Source organism: Mobula birostris, chromosome 7 (assembly GCF_030028105.1).
Source record: "Mobula birostris isolate sMobBir1 chromosome 7, sMobBir1.hap1, whole genome shotgun sequence".
NCBI classification, from domain to species: Eukaryota; Metazoa; Chordata; class Chondrichthyes; order Myliobatiformes; family Myliobatidae; genus Mobula; species Mobula birostris.
In genome coordinates this window covers 43,675,929-43,697,278 of record NC_092376.1, presented here as the reverse complement: position 1 = coordinate 43,697,278, position 21,350 = coordinate 43,675,929, and the positions used below count along the sequence as shown (strand labels likewise).

General features: G+C 43.9%; 1 protein-coding gene across 3 annotated transcripts in view; it reads right to left on the bottom strand.

The window, feature by feature from the left end:
- The window catches only part of LOC140200153 (spermatogenesis-associated protein 13-like), a 256,449-nt gene extending 235,938 nt beyond the window's left edge, over positions 1 to 20,511 (bottom strand). For 2 of the 3 annotated variants that reach the window (XM_072263027.1, XM_072263028.1), the window contains exon 1: positions 20,320 to 20,511. Coding sequence is in view for 1 of the 3 variants with exons in the window: in XM_072263028.1 (XP_072119129.1) it covers positions 20,320 to 20,334 (15 nt within the window). In the remaining 2 variants the exon portion in view is untranslated. The remainder of the gene's footprint in view (positions 1 to 20,319) is intronic. The other variant, XM_072263025.1, reaches the window with a different exon arrangement.
- Between the last annotated feature and the right edge of the window lie 839 nt (positions 20,512 to 21,350).

Sequence of the window (21,350 nt, the reverse complement as noted above, 5' to 3'; positions counted from 1 at the left end):
TAGATCATACGAAGGACAGACATGTCTCCATAACGCACAGTGTGCCGCTGATTAACCTAATCCTTTGGGTTTGGGTAAACATTAGACTTTACCCTTCTCGATCGTGAGCTGTTGCCGGATAGCTCGAAGTGCAGTCTTCACTCTCTCTCTCTCTCTCTTTCCTTCGACTCCCTTCTCAGCAAAATGTCCACATTTCTTTTATACCGTCGGCATACGTCATAAGGTAACGTTCACAGAAACGAAACTGTGGACTCAAAGTAAAACGAAACTGGGGACACGTGACGCACACAGTAAATGAAACTATGGGCTCCCAGGAAAATGAAACTGTGGACACGTAACAGTATTAAATACTCACTGCAGCTCCTGTTAGTTGTCAGGTTGATTTAGAGATACCAAATGAACAGGGCTTTGTAATTCTCATAGAACCATATATTATAACCTATGTGCCAGAGTCCTATATAATAATCCCATGATAAATCCTATTCCATCAAGTACACTAATCATATCACTGTAGTGGTTCCCAAAATTGTCATTTTGCAATTTTCACAGCCAGTGGTGGAAGTAAACATTCAAAGATGCATGTGACTTAAGTGTTTTTATATACCCAACCTGTGTACAGCTTCTAATGCCAGAAGAATAATCTAAGTAGTCTTTTGAAGCAGATTGATTCTTACATGCAAAGCATACAAGATGATATGCAGTCAGTGTTTTGCAAGTCAGTGAAATGTACAAGGTAAAGTAAAACTTTCCCTGACCAGTTAAGAGAACTGTGAAACTTTAAATCTCAGGTTCACTAATGTCAATTTATTTCTTACCTAAAGTTAGTACCCGACAAGTCTTGCCTCAAATCAACAAAACAGCCATTTTCCTTCTGAACAATAGCTAGTGAAACCTTGTTAATTTCAACAATATCTCAACAGAAACTAACCCTATGACAGTATCTCCAAAACAAAAGCCAAAAAACATTCTTATTTAACAATTAGCTTTATTTTTCTCCAGAAACTCAGTTCTGGTTTCTCATAGTACAGAAGAAACAAATAAGAATAAGACAGCATGCAGTAGAGAGAACACAATGCAAGTCTCTTTCCAAATACAATGTTTTTACTGCAGGGCACTACAATTGTTCAAATAGTATTAACCGGCAATAATACCACATTTCATTAAGCAGATTAACTCAGAATTAAATTTCAGAAACTACACCAAAAGACAGATCTTGAGCAATTGCTTGAATTGTTTGTTTGCCTTTTTATGTATGCTGACAATTGCTGGCCCATCAGTGATAACAGTCCAAGATTATCGTTGGAAAAAATATGATTCCTGTTCAAATTTTCAAGCAATATCTTCCCATTAATAATCACTTTGACTTGACACCTAATTTCCACTTGCTTTTCTTTCAGTTCCTTTCAGTCACTTTTATAGCAAGTTTACATATGGCCTTTTGTCAATCTTTTAAACTGACTACCATGATCACATTATCAAGGCTCATCTAACTTACTAAAATGTTTTGAACTAATTCACCAACTATCTTAATGATGATTTCAGTATCTCATTTCTCATAACAATCAAACTTTCATGATCTTTGAGGCAATCTGATTGGTGCCATTTTCTAACACAGTGACTAATTAATCAAACTATTTCATGAACAGTAAGAATGTTGGAACCATTTTTGTTGCCAGTTTAATGTTTCTTTCACAATAGCTTCACATAGGCATCTAAAAGCACTGCAGCTTACGCAGCTTCTAATTATGCCAGTGGGGAAAATAGTAGTGGTTAGCCTAACACTTTACAGCAATAGTGATCACGATCAGGGTTCTATTCCCACTGCTGTCTGTAAGAAGTTTGTATATTCTCCCCATGGCTGCGTGGGCTTCCACTTGGTGCTAAAGTTTCTTCCCACATTCTAGATGTACAGGTTAGACTTAGCAATTCATGGGCATGCCACATTGGCACATGAAGTGTGGTGACACTTGCGGGCTGCCCTCAGCGAATGTTCGTATTGTGTTGATCATTGACGCAAATGAAAAAATTCAATGGATGTTTCCATACATATGACAAATGACACTAATCTTTAATGACTGGAACATTATTCTTGGTGTTTCCATTCATGACCCACATCTTTGTAGGAGATCTATAAATTAAGCGTCTGAATACAGGGAAGACTGATTTCAATGTCGTAAAACTGGATCTGACAAAAGTATACTGGTCACATCTACTTTGGAGATTATATTCAACCATGAAATAATGAGTGTTAAGTGTGAAAATTACAGACAACAAGTCAAAAGAACTCTTGATGTAAAGGGGTATTGAAGGCTCCACTTTGATTTTAAAAATATAGCAGATATAGTGATTTATAAAGAGAAGACCTTTCAGGAGTATGTAAAGTGTAGGAGGCAGTCCTTTGTAGGGACTTACAGTTAGGCACCTTGCAAATAGATTGGCCGGTTAGCTCAGATGGTTAGAGCGTGGTGCTAATAACGCCAAAGTTGCAGGTTCGATCCCCGTACGGGCCAAGTGTTTTTCTTTTGTTCGGCACAACTTTGTGCGCCAAAGGGCCTGTATTGTGCTGAGGGTTGTTCTATGTTTCTAATTCCCGTTGATGCAGCTGGTTAAGACACCCTTGACAAGCTGAGGGCTTGGATTGACACATGGAATTACGACATTATAGCCATTAGTGAAACTGGGCTACAGGAGGGGCAGGACTGGCAGTTTAATGTTCCAGGGTTCCGATATTTCAGATGTGATAGATGCAGAGGAATGAAGGGTGGCGAGGGTGGGGGGGGTAGCATTGCTAGTCAGGGAAAATGTTACAGTAGTGCTCAGGAAGGACAGATTAGAGGGCTTGTCTACCAAGGCTATATGGGTGGAGCTGAGAAACAGGAAAGGTATGACCACATTAATGGTGTTATAGTCAGCAAGAATTGGAGGAGCAAATCCGCAGAGAGATTGCAGACGAATGCAGGAAACATAAAGTTGTGATAGTAGGGGTTAATTTTCCACATATTGATTGGAACTCCCATACTGTTAAAGATCTAGATGGGTTAGAGTTTGTAAAATGTGTTCAGGAAAGTTTTCTAAATCAATATATAGAGGTACCAACTAGAGAGAATGCAATATTAGATCTCCTATTAGGAAACGAGTTAAGACAGGTGACAGAAGTGTGTGTAGAGGAACACTTTGGTTCCAGTGATCATAACACCATTAGTTTCAACTTGATCATGGATAAAGTTAGATCTGGTCTTCGGATTGAGGTTCTAAACTGAAGAAATGAGAAAGGATCTAAAAAGCGTGGATTGGGACAGGTTGTTCTCTAGCAAGGATGTGATTGGTAAGCGCGAGGCCTGCAAAGGAGAAATTTTGAGAGTGCAGAGCTTGTATGTTCCTGTCAGGATTAAAGGCAAAGTGAATAAAAATAGGGAACCTTGGTTCTCAAGGGATATTGGAACTCTGATAAAGAAGAGAGAGATATATGACATGTATAGGAAACAGGGAGCAAATAAGGTGCTTGAGGAGTATAAAAAGTGCAAAAAAATACTTAAGAAAGAAATCAGGAGGGCTAAAAGGAGACATGAGGTTGCTTTGGCAGTCAAGGTGAAGGATAATCCAAAGAGCTTCTATAGGTATATTAAGAGCAAAAGGATAGTAAGGGACAAAATTGGTCCTCTTGAAGATCAGAGTGGTCGGCTACGTATGGAACCAAAAGAAATGGGGGAGATCTTAAATGGTTTTTTATGCATCTGTATTTACTGAGGAAACTGGCATGGTGTCTATGGAAATAAGGCAAACAAGTGGTGGTGGTTCGTCCATCGTCATCAATGAAGACCGACACCATTAGTCACTTTGAGACTGGATGCGGTGTGTCTGAAGATGACTGGTCAGGCCAATTCAGGCATGGAATGTCCTGGCACATGTTGGGCAGACATGTGTAGGCACTGCAGTTGTTGCGCTGGTGGGTCTGGACTTGCGCAGCTCGCGCTTAAGTTGTGCTTCAGCAATGCGCCTTGCTTCGTAAGCTTGACAGCCCTTGTGGATGAGGCCGTGCCAGGTAGGGTGGTTTTGTGCCAGCGTTTCCCAGGAGGTCGTGTCTATGTCAAATGACTTCAGGGAGGCCTTTAGTGTGTCTTGGTAATGTTTCTTCTGCTCTTCATGCGAGCATCTTCCAACAGAGAGTTCCCCAAAAAGGAGCTGCTTGGGTACGCGCTCCTCTGGCATGCGGCTGACATGACCTGCCCACCGGGTCTGTACTCTCATCGGCAGTGTGTGGACTGGTGGTAGACTTGCTCTAGAGAGAACATCAGCGTCTGGTACTTTATCTTGCCATCTGATGCCCAATATTCTGCGAAGACAAGTCACGTGGAAATCGTTGAGCTGTCTTGCATGCCTTCGATACACAGTCCACGTTTCACAGGCATACAGGAGGGTAGTGAGTACCACGGCTCTGTCCTGTTGCTGGACTGATTCCTTCACGTTCCCATACAGTGGAGCGCAGTCTACTGAAAGCAGAACTTGCCTTCGCTATTCTGCAGTTAACTTCTGTGTCAATAGTCACTGCTAGGGAGAGGGTGCTGCCAAGTTAAGTAAACTGGTCCACTGCCTGTAGATTTTGTCCCTTGACTGTGATTTTCGGTTCTGCGTACCGTGTACGAGGGGCAGGCTGGTGCATGACTTCGGTCTTTTTGATGTTGATGGTGAGTCCAAAGTTGTCACAAGCCGTGGAGAATTTGTCCATATTGACTTGCATCTCTGGCTCCGAGCCAGCAGACAGGGCGCAGTCATCGGCAAAGAGGAAGTCTCTCAGAACAGTCTCCTTCACTTTGGTAATAGCTTGAAGTCTCCTCAGGTTGAAGAGTTTCCCATCCACTCCGTACTTGAGGCTGATTCCAGCATCACTGTCCTGGAAGACATCATTCAGCATGGCAGAAGAACATCTTCTGAACAGTGTGGGTGTGAGCACACAGCCCTGTTTGACACCATTGGTGACTGGGAACGCCTCAGAGGATTCTCTGCCGCCCAGTACTCTGGCCATCATGCCATCATGGAACTGGCGTACCATATGAATGAATTTGGCGGGGCAGCCGAACTTTGACATGATCCTCCACAGGCCTTGTCGGCAGACAGTGTCGAAGGCTTTCGTGAGGTCAACAAAAGTTGTGTAGAGTTCGCAATTCTGCTCCTGACACTTCTCCTGAAGTTGGCGCGTGGCAAAGATCATGTCAATAGCCCCACAACCTTTGCGAAAGCCACACGTGACTCTGGCAGCAGGCCCAGCTCCAGATGAGTGACCAGACGATTTAGTAGGACTCTTGCAAGGGTATTTCCTGTGATGGAGAGCAGCAAGATTCCTCGGTGGTTGTCGCATACTTATTGATTGCCCTTCCTCTTGTAGAGGTGTACAATGGATGCATCTTTAAGTTCCTGAGGAATGGATCCTTGCTTCCAAAGAGTCTGGAACAACTCGGTGAGCTTCTCTATAAGTACACGACCACCGGCTTTGTAGATCCCTGCAGATATGGCATCTGCCCCTGGGGCTTTGCCGCTCGACAGCTTCTGTGACTTCGGCTACTACCAGTGGGTCATCCATGGCGCTGTTGATGTCGACCTGGGGAATCCTGTCTATCGCCTCATCGTTAATAGATGACGGTCGGTTGAGGCTGGCTTCAAAGTGTTCAGCCCATTTCTGCAGGATCTGAGCCTTCTCTGTAATGAGAATTGTACCATCTATACTTGGGGGGGGGAACTCCTGAGGGACTGAGGTCCGTAGAGAGTGTTGAAGGCTTCACAGAATCGTTTCAAGTCATTTCTGTTAGCGTATCCCTGTATTTCATCTGCCTTGGCGCTCAGCCAGGCATCTTGCATTTTACACAGTTTATTCTGGACTGTCCTGCGAGCACTGGTAAAGGCGATTTTCTTGGCAGCTGATGATGGGTCGTTCTGATGGGCACAATGAAGGCGGTGCTTTTCAACAAGTAGAGCCTGTATCTCCTCATCATTCTCATCGAACCAGTCATGCTGCTTGCGGGTAGAGAGCCCTAGCATCTTCAGTGCAGATGAGCGGGCAGCATCCCTGAAGCGATCCCAGTCGTCCACAGTGCTGCCTGCAAGGTGTAGGTCAGCAAGCTTGGTTTCTAAATCTTCAGCCAGTGCTGAAGCTATGCTGGAGTTCTTCAGCCTGGCCACATTGATTCTTTTCATAGCCTTGCTTCCTTGTGGTTGCCTCTTGGGTCTGATACAGAGCTTCATTTTGGAGACAATGAGCATGTGATCTGTCCAGCAGTCAGCGCCACACATGGCCTTGGTCACTCTGACATCCTGCCTGTCTTTTCTCCTGACAATGATATAGTCGATAAGGTGCCAATGCTGAGAGCGGGGGTGCATCCAGGAGGTCTTGTTACAGGTAGGCAGGCAGAAAGTTTGTTGGTGATGAGCAGGCCGTGTGATGCACAGGTCTTCAGTAAGAATGGGCCGTTAATGTAACATTTGCCCACTCCATGTCTCCCAACGACTCCCGGCCAGGCTGCAGAGTGGTGCCCTACTCTTGCATTGAAGTCGCCGAGCAAGATCAGATTGTCGGTGCTGCTCACTGCTGATAGTAGGGCGTCTAGTTCTTCATAGAACCTGTCTTTCATCTCGTCCGGGTTGGTCATTGTGGGAGCATAGGCGCTGATCAGGGTGGCTTGACTTCTGTTCTGTAGCGGAAGCTGTAGTGTCATGAGCCAGTCGTTCACACCCTTGGGGAGACTGGCAAGTTTCCGAACAAGGTGACTCCTGACGGCAAATCCAACTCCAGCATCACGATGTTCATCGCTGCTGTGACCGCTCCAGAACAAAGTGTATCTGCCTCCAGTTTCAGTCAGCTGACCTTTGTTGGCAAGACGAGTCTCACTCAGGGCTGCAATGTCAATGTTGTATCTTGCAAGCTCTCTGGCAACTAAGGCTGTTCTTCTCTCTGGTCTGTTTGCTGTAGGGTTGTCCAATAACGTGCGCACGTTCCGAGTGCCAACAGTGAACGGTGTCACCTTGCGTTTTGTTGTGTTTGCTCGTCCGCCAAGATAGGATCCCCGTCAACCGCGGTAAACTGGCCAGGGTGTAAAGAAGCAGGGAATGTTTAGGGCACCTTTTCTAGCCCCTTCCTCATAATACGGAGGTGAGCAATGCGTTCCTAAAGAGGGCTGCTCAGTCGCCCAGGTAGACGCCGAGTTTCACTGTTGCTTCAGTCAGCGAAAAGTGACCATTAGACCTGAGCCACCTGCATGCAGGTCCGTGACTACAGCTCCCAGTGTATCCAAACCTGCTGCTTCGTCGCTCGCCCATCGCCACAGGACTTCAAAGGTTGAGGGTGATGACGATGATGATGTCGAGACTAGCGCTTGATTTGGATTTAAGTGAGGGAGAGTTGTGCAGCGTCAGCCTCACTCTCTCTTCCCAATTCCCATCTGGATCCAGTGGCAAGACAAGAGTTGAGACGGCTGGAGATGGGACTAGGCACAGTGGATGACCAGGACATCTTCTGTGTCTTGTCCTACTCTATGCATTCCACGACGCTTGCAGAGGCCGCCTTCTTGACCGTTGGACCTTCCATTGGTCTCATCCGCTCAATCCGCCGGAGCCTGTCTTCACATGCTGGGATAGGCAACTCCCTATCTCACCGAGAGTTTGAGACCCATCGACTACCCTCACTTGGTTTAGCCGGCTTGTTGAAGCCGTTGCCCGGGGTGTGGCCAATGTCGCATGCAAACAGCTACGGGGAGCCACAGGTGAGAGCTGAGTGCCAGGTGGGGACCAGAGGCGGACAAACAAGTAGTGAGGTCATGGAACCTATACAGATTGAAGAGGAGGAGGGGCTTGCTATCTTGAGGCAAATCAGAGTAGATAAATCCCCAGGACCTGGCAGGGTATTCCCTTGGACCTTGAAGGAGACTAGTGTTGAAATTGCAGGGGCCCTGGCAGATATATTTAAAATGTCGGTATCTACGGGTGAGGTGCCGGAGGATTGGAGAATAAATCATGTTGTTCCGTTGTTTAAAAAAGGCTCTAAAAGTAATCCAGGAAATTACAGGCCAGTAAATTTGACGTCGGTAGTAGGTAAGTTATTGGAGGGAGTACTAAGAGATAGGATCTACAAGCATTTGGATAGACAGGGACTTATTAGGGAAAGTCATCATGGCTTTGTGCATGGTAGGTCATGTTTAACCAATCTATTAGAGTTTTTCGAGGAGGTTACCAGGGAAGTGGATGAAGGGAAGGCAGTGGATGCTGTCTACATGGACTTCAGTAAGGCCTTTAACAAGGTCCTGCATGGGAAGTTAGTTAGGAAGATTCAGTCGCTAGTTATACATGGAGAGGTAGTAAATTGGATTAGACATTGGCTCAATGGAGAAGCCAGAGAGTGGTAGTGGAGGATTGCTTCTCTGAGTGGAGGCTTGTGACTAGTGGTGTGCCACAGGGATTAGTGCTAGGTCCATTGTTATTTGTCATCTATATCAATGATCCGGATGATAATGTGGTAAATTGGATCAGCAAATTTGCTGATGATACAAAGATTGGAGATGTAGTGGACAGTGAGGAAGGTTTTCAAAGTTTGCAGAGGGATTTGGATCAGCTGGAAAAATAGGCTGAAAAATAGGCTGAAAAATGGCAGATGGAGTTTAATACTGACAAATGTGAGGTATTGCACGTTGGAAGGACAAACCAAGGTAGAACAAACAGGGTTAATAGTAAGGCACTGAGGAGTGCAGTAGAACAGAGGGATCTGGGAATACAGATACAAAATTCCCTAAAAGTGGCGTCACAGGTAGATAGGGTCGTAAAGAGAGCTTTTGGTACATTGGCCTTTATAAATCAAAGTATTGAGTATAAGAGTTGGAATCTTATGGTGAGGTCATATAAGCCATTGGTGAGGCCAGATTTGGAGTATTGTGTGCAGTTTTGGTCATCAAATTACAAGAAGGATATTAATAAGGTTGAAAGAGTACAGAGAAGGTTTACAAGGATGTTGCCAGGACTTGAGAAACTGAGTTACAGAGGAAGGTTGAATAGGTTAGGACTTTATTCCCTGGAGCGTAGAAGAATGAGGGGAGGTTTGATAGAGGTATATAAAATTATGATGGTATGCAAGCAGGCTTTTTCCACTGAGGTTAGGGGAGGAAAAAAAAAAAAGAGGACATGGGTTAAGGGTGAAGGGGGAAAAGTTTAAAGGGAATATTAGGGGGGGCTTCTTCACACAGTGAGTGGTGGGAGTGTGGAATGACCTGCCAGATGAAGTGGTAAATGCAGGCTCACTTATAACATTTTTAAAAAGTTTGGACAGGTACATGGATGAGAAGTGGACGGAGGGATATGGTCCAGATGCAGGTCAGTGGGACTAGGCAGAAAAATGGTTCAGCACAGCCAAGAAGGGCCAAAAGGCCTGTTTCTGTGCTGCAATGTCCTGCGGTTCTATAGATGGGTTGACAGCCTCAGTTGCCTCAATCCCCTCAGGAAGTGGAGACACTGCTGTGCTTTCCTGACCACAGAGATAGTGTTGAAGGACCAGGTGAGATCATCTGTTACATGTTAACATTGCACTGCACTGTTGCCGCAAAACAACAAATTTTATAACACAAACAACAGGAATTCTGCAAATGCTGGAAATTCAAGCAACACACATCAAAGTTGCTGGTGAACGCAGCAGGCCAGGCAGCATCTGTAGGAAGAGATGCAGTCGACGTTTCAGGCCGAGACCCGCCAGAGAAAGCAGGATCTCCCAGTGGCTACACATTTTAATTCCACATCCCATTCCCATTCTGACATGTCTATCCACGGCCTCCTCTACTGTAAAGATGAAGCCACACTCAGGTTGGAGGAACAACACCTTATATTCCGTCTGGGTAGCCTCCAACCTGATGGCATGAACATCGACTTCTCTAACTTCCACTAGGCCCCACCTCCCCCTCGTACCCCATCTGTTACTTATTTTTATACACACATTCTTTCTCTCACTCTCCTTTTTCTCCCTCTGTCCCTCTGAATATACCTCTTGCCCATCCTCTGGGTCCCCCCCCCTTTGTCTTTCTTCCCGGACCTCCTGTCCCATGATCCTCTCGTATCCCCTTTTGCCAATCACCTGTCCAGCTCTTGGCTCCATCCCTCCCCCTCCTGTCTTCTCCTATCATTTTGGATCTCCCCCTCCCACTCCAACTTTCAAATCACTTACTCACTCTTCCTTCAGTTAGTCCTGATGAAGGGTCTCAGCCTGAAACGTCGACTGCACCTCTTCCTACAGATGCTGCCTGGCCTGCTGCGTTCACCAGCAAATTTTATAACATGTGTCAGTGACAATAAACCTGATTCTGAAATCCCACAGCAGTTATGTTAAGGGCGAGGACAACAAAGGAAAGAGTAGGGCACAAGAGAAACCAAATTAGCAACCTGCACATGAAGCCAAAGGACAGATTTTAAATATGGCCAATTCTGTTCGAAGTCATCTTCTCCCTTAGCATAACCTAAACAGCAGTTTGCAACACATCATACTTCCTTGTCACCCTCTAAGTACCCCACAAACAACTCAGTCCACAGCAACACTAGTTTCAATCTACTGCAGATATTCTCACTATCCTCCCTATTTTGCTCCTCCCTTTTCTGCAACCTTTAGATTCTCATCTTTAACCCTGGGTGAGGGGATACAAAAATTTGCCTTTCACTACCAAAAAGTGTTGCAAATTATTTAACACTTTAGCTTTGAAGTCTGTAGTTGCAATTTGTTCCTCAAATCGTCCCACCACTGTTTTTACAGTGTGTCCATAAAACATATTTGGTTTCCCTTTTAGGATAATTACCAATTTATTCTTACCATTCTCCACTTGGTCCTCTTACTTCTTTAGAAGTTCTGTAAGCTTAGGTTGGCTCTGCACCATCATGAAATTTCTGTTGCATTTTACATAGATTTTATTTCATTCTAAATTATCTAGGTAGCTCATCCCCATTAAGAAACTATTTCTACTTTACAAAGATAGTCTGTTCAGTGAGGTGTTTCACAATGTTCACTCTAATTGGCATCTTTTCATTCTAATCTGGAACAGATCACTCTTTAACTTTCTGAAATTATCCAACACCGAGTTACCTAGAACTAATGTTCCTTTGTAACATGCTTACTTTGGATTCCACTACCCCCCCCCCCCCCAAATCCCTTAATATTCCACCTGACTGATTCCTGAGACAGCAGGCCCATTGTTTGAGAAGATACGGTCACCTTAACTTATATTCTTTTGAGCTTAGGAGAATGAAATGTCATTTCAAAATTCTGAAATGGCAAAACAAACCAGATACAAAGAGAATCTCAAACAACAGGAATTCTGCAGATGCTGGAAATTCAAGCAACACACATCAAAGTTGCTGGTGAACGCAGCAGGCCAGGCAGCATCTCTAGGAAGAGGTACCATCGACGTTTCAGGCCGAGACCCTTCGTCGGGAGTCCTGACGAAGGGTCTTGGCCTGAAACGGCCTTTGGAGATGGCCGTTTCAGGCCAAGGAGACAAAGGAGATGGTTATCAACCAGAAAAATCCCACACTTCTTCACATCAGCAGCACAGCAGTAGAAACTGCGAGCGGTTTTAAACTTCTGGGAGTGTACATCTCACACATCCTCTCACGGTCCCAAAACACATCTTCCACAGTCAAAAAAGCTCATCAACAGCTCTACTTCCTGAGGAGCTGGACTATGCACATTAATACTCACAACCTTCTATAGATGTGCAATTGAGAGCATCCTAATGTGGTGCATCACTGTGTGGTACAGAAAATGCACTGCAGCAAACAAGAGGGCTCTACAACAGGTAGTAAATGCTGCCCAACACATTACTGGCACCAGCCTACCGGCCATCAAGGACATAAATATAGAAAGGTGCCAGTGAAAGGCCAGCAATATTATGAAAGATCTCACCCACCCAGCTTATGGATTTTTTGTCCCACTCCAATCAGGTAGTATTCACACCAGGACCACTAAACTCAAAAACAGTCATTTCCCTCAAGCCATTAGGAAATCAATAGCTCCACCCATTAATATACCCCACCACGACTTCATCCACATCAGCCACTCCTCTCCACAGCCTCTCAGCAACTTTCATCCTCCACCCCCCCCATGCACTGCCACCTTACAGTTACTTGTATATCGTGTTTTATAGGACTGCTTTTATATTGAAATTTATCATGTTTTTAAATGCTGCATCGGATCTGGAGTAACAATCATTTTGTTCTCCTTTACATTTGGGTACTGAATAACAATAAACAATATTGAATCTTGAATTTGAGGATCAGCGATGATCATAACATATACTGCGGAGGAAGCTCAAAATACTAAATAGTCTACTCCTGCTCCTATATATCTACTTACTGTATTTACTGTTCTCGAAATATGCCCCCAAAGGTACGTGCTGTATTTACCCCACTTCACTTCTATAATTCCAGGCAAATGTCAAAGATAAACAAAGTTAAGTATTTCAATTTAGTAAATGTGATAAACTACTAAATATATTCCTTTGATGTCAACTCAAAAATAATGATTGCAAACAATCATCATTGCCCATTTAAAATACCAATGCCTTTTTGAGATAACTCAAAACCACAGATGCAAATCCTTATTACAACATTATTATGGTAGAATATGCAAACTTGTTTTATGAAACAAATTTTGACACTGAACCACAAAAAGTTATTTTTGCATAAATGACCAAACCTTTCGTCGAACATGTACATTTCAAGGAGCATCCTGAATGAGAAGCAACTGTTGAACTTCTTGAACATAGGTCACTGGCAGCAGAAGACATACTTAATGAATGGCAGAGCAAAGAATTTCAGAGATCTGCTAGAGGCCAGGATTGGTGCATGGCAGAAATTCACAGGCTGTAATGTTGCAAAACAAAACAGGTTTTGAGACAAGTATGAAAATTTAAGGCATTGCCAAATAGGTTTTAGGTCAGCAACCAGAAGAATGATAAGTGAAAAAGGCCTACTATTTTAATATGCAGACAACAGTTTTGCATAACTATAATTTAGAAATAGCATTAGAAAGGACTGATAAAAAATGCATCTCCTTCCAAATGAACTGTGTAACTAATTAACTCACATTAAAAAAAAATGTACAATTTAATATTCCTGGGCCCACTTCCCCCAAGATACCTTGTGCAACAAATACCTTCCCATGCAATGGAAAGTGATGCAACATCTGTCTTTTTATCTCATCCACTCCAACTGTTCTTGGACCCAAACAATCCTTCCAGATAAAGCAGCAATTCACTTGTACTTCTCTCAGTTCAGTCAATTGTATTTGGTTTTAATAACATAGGCTACATTACACTGGAGAAACCAAACACAGACTGAGTAACCCTGTTGCCAAACACTTGTTCAGTCCATAAGGTGAAGCCTGAGCTGCTTGTCATTTAAATACCACATTGCATTCTGACCTACCTTTTGCATAAGACAATTCCAAACACTTCATCTTCACCATTTACAGCTGCTATCCTAAACCATCAAGTTGTCAAACCATCAACATTGAGGATATTCTTGGAGCCTCGTTCTATTGTTCATTTCTCTACCATTGTTCTAAGAAAAATTGGACAAAAAGCTGCAGAGCTTTATACTGATCCCAGGCTCAGGGCTTTGTTTTTTTTTGTTTGGCTTCATGTAGTTTGTGCTGTAACATTACAAACTCAGCAGACTATTTTTAGGTATCCTGATGTTACTCCTGACATGTTTTTCTACATTTAAATAAGCCAGGGTTTACCTCTTGGCTAGAGACAAGTTCTGACAGGAGATTATTGAGATTTTAAAAAGAGCATTTTCCAAGTAAAGGTGTCGCACTGAGATGCCAGTTTTCAATGAGAGTTAAACCAACGTGCTATGCACTCTTTAAATTGAACAAATACCATCTAGCTTTTAAAACTGAATTTTTCAGAGGAAACATGACTCAGTTCTGAAGATTAATTGGACAAAAAGGCACCATGAAGGTTAAAGATTAGCCTTGTCACGTATACAGTACATTAAAGTGTACAGTACATTGAAACGTACAGTGAAATGTATTGTTTGCATCAAATCAAATCAGCAAATGTCACCATGCTTCTGGAGCAAAAACAGCATGCCCAGAACTTACTAACCCCAACCATACATCATTGGAATGAGGAGGAAACCAGAGAGTACAGCCACACGGAAAACGTACAGACAGCAGTGGGAATCAACTCCGATCAGTGATAGCTGGCTGTGTAAAACAATTGCACCAACTCTTATGTCACTGTGAAAGAGAAATCCTTGGGAGTGTTCCGGAGGAACCATACAGCAGCAGGACCAGAAAATATCTTGGCGGGTGTACTGATTTCTTGAAACGCCAATTGCTGGAAAAAGGAACTGACATGACAGGAGGAGGATAGCATAGCAACCAAATCAACAGCAAAAGAGATAACAAAGAGGAGGCAGTATACCATATTCTGTCATTCGATGTCAAAGTGACTGATTAAAGAATGTTTTTCATAGTTCACTATAATCAAAATCAAAATGAAAATAATATAGTTCTAGGAATAAACTCTTCTCAGGCTTCTAGCTGTACAAGTAGCAACTTTAACCGGAATTTTGATGATAAGCTCTGCCATTTTCATCAGGAATGATGCCTGGGCATATCTAGTCCAGTGGTATATATACTCAACTCCCATCGTCCGTCCCTCCTGATTGGTTGAGGACTAACCAATCAGGTTTTTGCCGTCCCATCTTGTTTACAATCTAATTCCAGTTCTTACTTAGAGTGAGACCTTCGTCTTTGTTAAAATTCTTTTTCTCTAGTTTTATTTCAATGGCTTCCTTCACCAGGTGGTCCCAAAAGTCATTGGTGCGGCACAGTAGTTTTGTGCCGAAGTCAATCCTATGGCCATTGTTCCAATGTTCTGCCACCGCCTATTTCTCCAGATAACCCAAACGGATACACCTCCTGGGCTTCCACTGTGCAGTATCTCAGATGGTGACAAGGAGGCCGTCAGAAGCAAGACAGATCAGCTTGTTGAGTGGTGTCATAACTACAACCCTGTACTCAACTTCAGAAAGACCAAGGAACTGACTGTTGACTTCAGGAAGGGGGAAGCTGGGAGAACACATACTGATCCTCATTGAGGGGTCAGAAGTGAAAACATTGAGCAGTTTCAAGTTCCTTGGCGTCAACATCTCAAAGACGACCTATCCCAGGCTCGACACACTGAAGGTGGCACAGAAGCATCTATATTTCATTTGGAGTTCAGTAGATTTGGTATATCACCAAAGTCCAGCACATTTCTACAGCTGTACAGTGGAGAGCTTTCTGACTGTTTGCATCACCACCTGGGATAGTGGTTCCAATCCACAAGATCAAAGGCAGCTGCAGGGTTGTAGACTCAGCCAGCTCCATCACGGGCAGAGGACTCCTCAACATCGAGGACATCTTCAAAGGGTGGTGCCTCAAGAGGTCAACGTCCATCATTAAGGATCTTCACCACACATGGCATACTCTCTTGTCATGAATACCATCAGGGAGGAGGTTCAGGGGCCTGAAGACCCACACTGTATGTTTTAGTAATAGCTTCTTTCCCTGTCTTCAGAATTCTGAATTATCTCTGAACACTACCTTGTTAGTTATCTTTTCAGAATCAGAATTAGGTTTATTATCACCAGCATGTGACGTGAAATTTGTTAACTTAGTAGCAGCAGTTCAATGCAATACATAATATAGAAGAAAAATAATAATAATTAATAAATCAATTACAGTATATCAATTACACAGTATTTAGAGATACAGGACAGTAATTTCCAGCCCAAGGAGCCTACACTACCCGATTACACCCCTGTGACCAGTTAACCTACACAACTTTGTAATGTGGGAGGAAACCCACACGGTCACGGGGAGAAGGTACACATTTCTTACAGGTAGCAGCAGAATTAAACCCATGGTCGTTGGTGCTGTTATAGCATTACACTAATGCTATGCTACCATACAGCCCCATTTTCTTCAGTGTAATTCATAGGGTTTTTTTGTCTTGCACTGTACTGCTGCCAGAAAACAACAAATTAACCTGGTTAATCTGGTTAATTTTTCCTCTTTTTACAAACAACAGAATTCCCATAATAATTTAACTGATTACCTCATAACTACAGCATGAGCAAATGGTGATCACAAAAATTTTTTTTTTTTTGGTAGGATAAGCTTACATAATTAATTGCTAATATTATGCAGCATTTTAAGCATGCCTGAAAATTGAAGTTTTGATATCAGTGGAGCAGTTAATCTTCTCTAGTAGCAGAAACAAAATAACTGAAAATTTTAAGTAAATGGTCCCCTTTCATCTATGGTCATTAACATCTAATTTTGACATTCTTCTAAGAGACTAAGAGAGCCTTTAGATCAGGGGACAGGGAGCAATTGAAACAAATGCAGAGCTCCTAAAGAGGATCCAGGTGGCTAAAGAGGAGGAGTGAGCTGGAGAACAAGCTTGGGCAGAGCAGCACACAGGAGGTGTGGAGAGGCATGAAGAACATCACTGGCTTCAATCAGCCTAGCTGGAGAGCCTCAGAATGCAGCTGTGAATTGGCTAATGAGTTAAGTCAATTTTTCAATTGATTGACAATTACCCTCCTGTTCACACCCCCCTTCGTACATCAGTCCAGGTGCCAAGGCATCCAATGCTCCCCCAGCACCAACACTCCACTCCTCCCCCTCCAGTTCAACACATGGATGAACAGCATAGGCTACCACTGTCTACATCCCTTCCTTGCCCTGCACCTACCATCCACACCTCCACATACCAACTGCTATCATCCAGATTTTCACCTTGCCCAGGCCCCTTTCACTAGCTCCCCAGTCATAACAGATTCACCTTCAGTACTGAGCAGGTGAGAAGGGCTCTGGCAAAACACAGACATGACAAAGCATTGGCACCAGATGATATAAACTCCATTGCCCTGAAGGAGTGGGTGAGCAGCTGTGTGGAATTCTCCAGTATATTTTCAATCTGGGTCTCAGCCTGGAAAGGGTCCCAATTGTGTGGAAAACATCATCTGTGGTCCCAGTACCCAAGAAGGGCCAACTGAAAGTGTTGAATGACTACCATCCAATGACCCTGACCTCACACATCACCAAGACCCCAGAGTCGCTAATCCTGGCTCAACTCCAACCCCTGGTCAGATCAGCCCTCGATCCCCTGCAGTTTGCCTGCCAGAAGCACATTGGAGTTGACGATGCTGTCATCACCTGCTGAACAGAGCCTACTCCCATTTGGATAAGCAGGGCAGCACTGCAAGGTTCATGTTTTTTGATTTCTGAAGGGCCTTCGATACCATACAGCCCTCATTGCTGGGGGAAAAGCTCCGTTCCATGCAGGTTGGCATTTTCATTGTATCCTGGATAATGGACTACCTGACTGGCGGACCACAGTTTGTGCAGCTTCGGAGCACTGGGGCCCCACAAGGGACTGTACTGTCTCCTTTCCTGTTTACCCTGTATACCTCAGACTTTACAACATTGAGTCATGTCATCTGTAGAAATTCTTTGATGACTCAGCAATAGTTGGGTGTATAAAGGGAGGATGAATACAGGGTCCTAGTGGAGGACTTTAGGAAGACCAAGCCTGCACTGCTCCCTGTTACTATTGATGGTGAGGACATGGATGTGGTGAGGACATACAAGTATCTGGGGGTGCACCAGGATGACAGACTTGAATGGAGCACCAACACAGAGGCTGTGTACAAGAAAGGCCACGGTCACCTCTATTTCCTGAGGGACTGAGGTCCTTTGGAGTATGCAGGCCTCTCTTTCACATGTTCTACCAGTCTGTTGTTGCCAGTACAGTCTTCAGAGCAGTGGTGTGCTGGGGCAATGGCATCAACACAGGTGATGCTAACAGGTTCAATAAACTGATTAGAAAGGCTGGCTCTGTTATAGGAGTCAAACTGGACACACTGGAGGCTGTGGTAGAACAAAGGACCCTCCCGAAAATCCTGGCAATTCTGGGCAATGTTTCTCACCCTCTGCCTGCCACCTTGGCTGAACAGAGGAACACCTTTAGTAATAGACTAAGACAACTGACAACTGCACTGTTCCAAAGAACACTATACAAGGAGGTTGTTCTTATTGTAGAGCCTGATGGCCGAGGGCGAGTCAACCTGTAGCCACGGAAGCGATGACTTCCTCCTGTTAGACTGTTTAAGGTAACTTTTTTTTTATTCTTTCTTACCTCTCTTCTAATATTTGTATATCTGTGCACTTATAATGCTATTGTGACACTGTAATTTCCTTTGGGATCAATAAAATATCTATACAGATGTCTTGGAGAGTATATTGACTGGTTGTACCAGAGCCTGGTATGGAAACACTAATGGCCTTGAACGGAAAATCCCACTAAAAGTCCTCCCCTCCAGTGAACACATCAACACTGAGCACTGTAGCTGTCACAGTAAAGCAGCATCCATCATCAGGGACCCCCACCACCCAGGTCATGCTCTCTTCTCTCTGCTCCCATCAGAAAGCTGGTACAGGAGCCTCAGGACTCATACTACCAGGTTCTGGAACAATTATTACCCCTCAAGCTATGAACTCACTTTCAAGGACTCTTCATCTCAAGTTCTCCATATTTATTGTTTATTTATTTATTTATTTTTATATTTTCTCTTTTGTATTTGCAGTTTTTTGCCCATTGACTGCTTGTCCACCCTGTTGGGTGCAGTCTTCCATTGATTAAATAATCATTCTTGGATTTACTGAGTATGCCCACAAGAAACGAATCTCAGGCTCATATGGTGACATATACACTTTGATAATAAATTTACTACGAATTTAACTTTGAAATTACTAAACTGCATCTATTGCGTACTCAGAAACCAAAACAACCTCCTCCTTCTTCTATTTCTGGCTGTTTAGACACATCTAGGCGTATTACAGCCCTCGGCAGGATATATAATTAATTATAGAACTTCAAGGAACTCAAATTCTCGAATAGAACTTAAGTCTCATGTATAAACTGAATAATAAACTCTTCAATCAGATGTTGATTCTCTTGATGGTAAAACAAAGATTTAATAGAAAACCAAAATAAATTTAAGCCAGATAGCCTCTTGAATAACATGCTTCTTTCAATTTTGTATCGATTACAGCTCAGCAAAACATGTTGGACCGTCTCTGGACTACCAGAGTCACATAATCCAGCAGGTTGTTTTCCTATTCTCTTTAAATAATAGTTTAACCCACAATGCCCCAACCTAAATCTTGTTAATTTCACCATTATCTCTACGACTTAAAAGTCCGAGACCTTTTTAACTAGTGGGTGACTAGAAAAATAATGCCTGCCCCTTAATTCATTTTTCCAATCCTTCTGCCACTTATCTATACCTTTTTTAATCCTACTTCTCAATTCTGCTCCGCCTAGGGGGACTCTAATTTCTACTTGCCTGCTCTGTAAGGACCAAAACAACCGCCTGATCTCCCAAGGCTTTAAAATATTATTTACTGCATGATTCATCCCGTAGTCAATTAATCATTCATCATTCCCCACCCCATCAATTTTATCTGCCCGTCCTCCACCACACTTCCATTCAGCCATCTCCAACCGCTTTCGCTGTTAAGTATTCGGGGTGAATAGCTTTCAGCTACTTCTCAGTAGCCGAAATTTTCCTGCCCGAACCGCTCTACTTCGGTCTCAAACCCCACAATTAAACTGCCGCCCGTCTGTCCCAGACTGCTAACGCCGGGTTTTAATCCAACTTTATAAAATGCAAACTATCATTGTTGGTACTCGACTTTGTGTCGTTTCCATGGCTCCCCGTTTGAACAGTGTTTGAACTAAAACCGCTGCAGAACGCTGGTGAATGCTTTTCAAAGTGTGGGTTGATTTCACAACTGCACGGAAAACGTTTACTGCCAAGACAACTGATGTTTAGTGCACGATGGACCAAACTATCTAAGTCCAAAGTTTCTAAGTCAATGTTGCCGTGACCGTTGGCGAAAACAGCTCTCGAATTCGTTAGTGTGGTGCCCACGGCTTCAGAGGCGAGATGATCAGGAGTGCGGGAGTCAACCCGGGAGCTTCGACACGAACTAGCATCAACCCAGCTAGCCGTTCCAACCAGTATAACCGCAGTTTCGATAGTTAACTGCCAACCACTTGTTGGCGAAAGCCCTGGCGGGCACGGAACAGGCCTCGGACAATCTGTTCATTATCTGCCCCAGGTTCCTTCTCACCTCCGCCTCTTTCCTTCCATCCCCATCCGGCCTTCTTTAATCACCTGTTTCTTTCATCACTCGCTTCCCAATTTACTCTTTTACAAAATACAACTTATGGAACTTACTTTGGTCCTCTGCATCCCGGGGTGTACCGGACTTCCCCCTCGACGCTTAGCTGTGCCTACCTCCCCCACTAGTCAGCAGCGCTCTCTCCCTCTCTCTCCGCAGCACACGCGCTTAACCAAAGGCAACGGCGCAGTGTTCCGCTGAGGCGGCTCATGGTGGGGGCAGGGTGGAGCCGGAGCCGCGGCCACAGCCGCAACTGCGGCCGCTCTCATTTGCATGTTAAAAGGTGAAGCGCTTGCTCTGGGGAAGGGGGTGGTTTCTCCTTCGGCATTGCCGATACTCTCAGTGCACTGTTCTTGAAACTGTCAGGTGCTTCGTCTCACGTATTCCTTGTGCGGTTGGCAGGTTGTTAATAAGTGATAAATACCTGAGGTATTTTTAAGCAGCTTTCTGCGCGTAGGGAACAGTGTTTTCCCCGTGAAGTGTGATCATTTTCGTTTATAGAACAGCTAGAAGCGATATTTGTGTCTTTTTTAGCAAGAAGAATGCAAAATTGAAAAGTAGAAATATTATTATTTCTACTCTTTCTGCTCTCGTTTGTGTTTTTTTTGTTGCTGTGTTTCTACAGCAGCCCATACATTCAATCACAATCCGGTTTGTTATTATGAGATGTGAAAAATTTGCCCTGTATACCATACGTGCAGATCATTTCATTACAACAGTGAACTGGAGTAGAACAACGTCAATCAGTAACAGAGTGCAGAATCAAGTGTTACAATCGCCCAGAGAGTGTTGTGCAGGTAGATAATAAGGTGCAAGTTCATAACAAGTGAAGTGTGATCATCCATCTCCCAGTGGCCACCAATTTTAATCTACTTCCCATTGCTTATCCATGGCTGCCTCCACTGTCGTGATGAGGCCACACTTAGGTTGGAGGAACAACACCTTGTATTCCATTTGAGTAGCCTCCAATCTGATGGCATGAACATTGATTTCCTGAACTTCCAGTAATGCCCCCCACCCCCTTCACCATTCCCCATCCCCTATCCCCTCTCTCACCATATCTCCTTGCCTGTCCATTGCTTCCTTC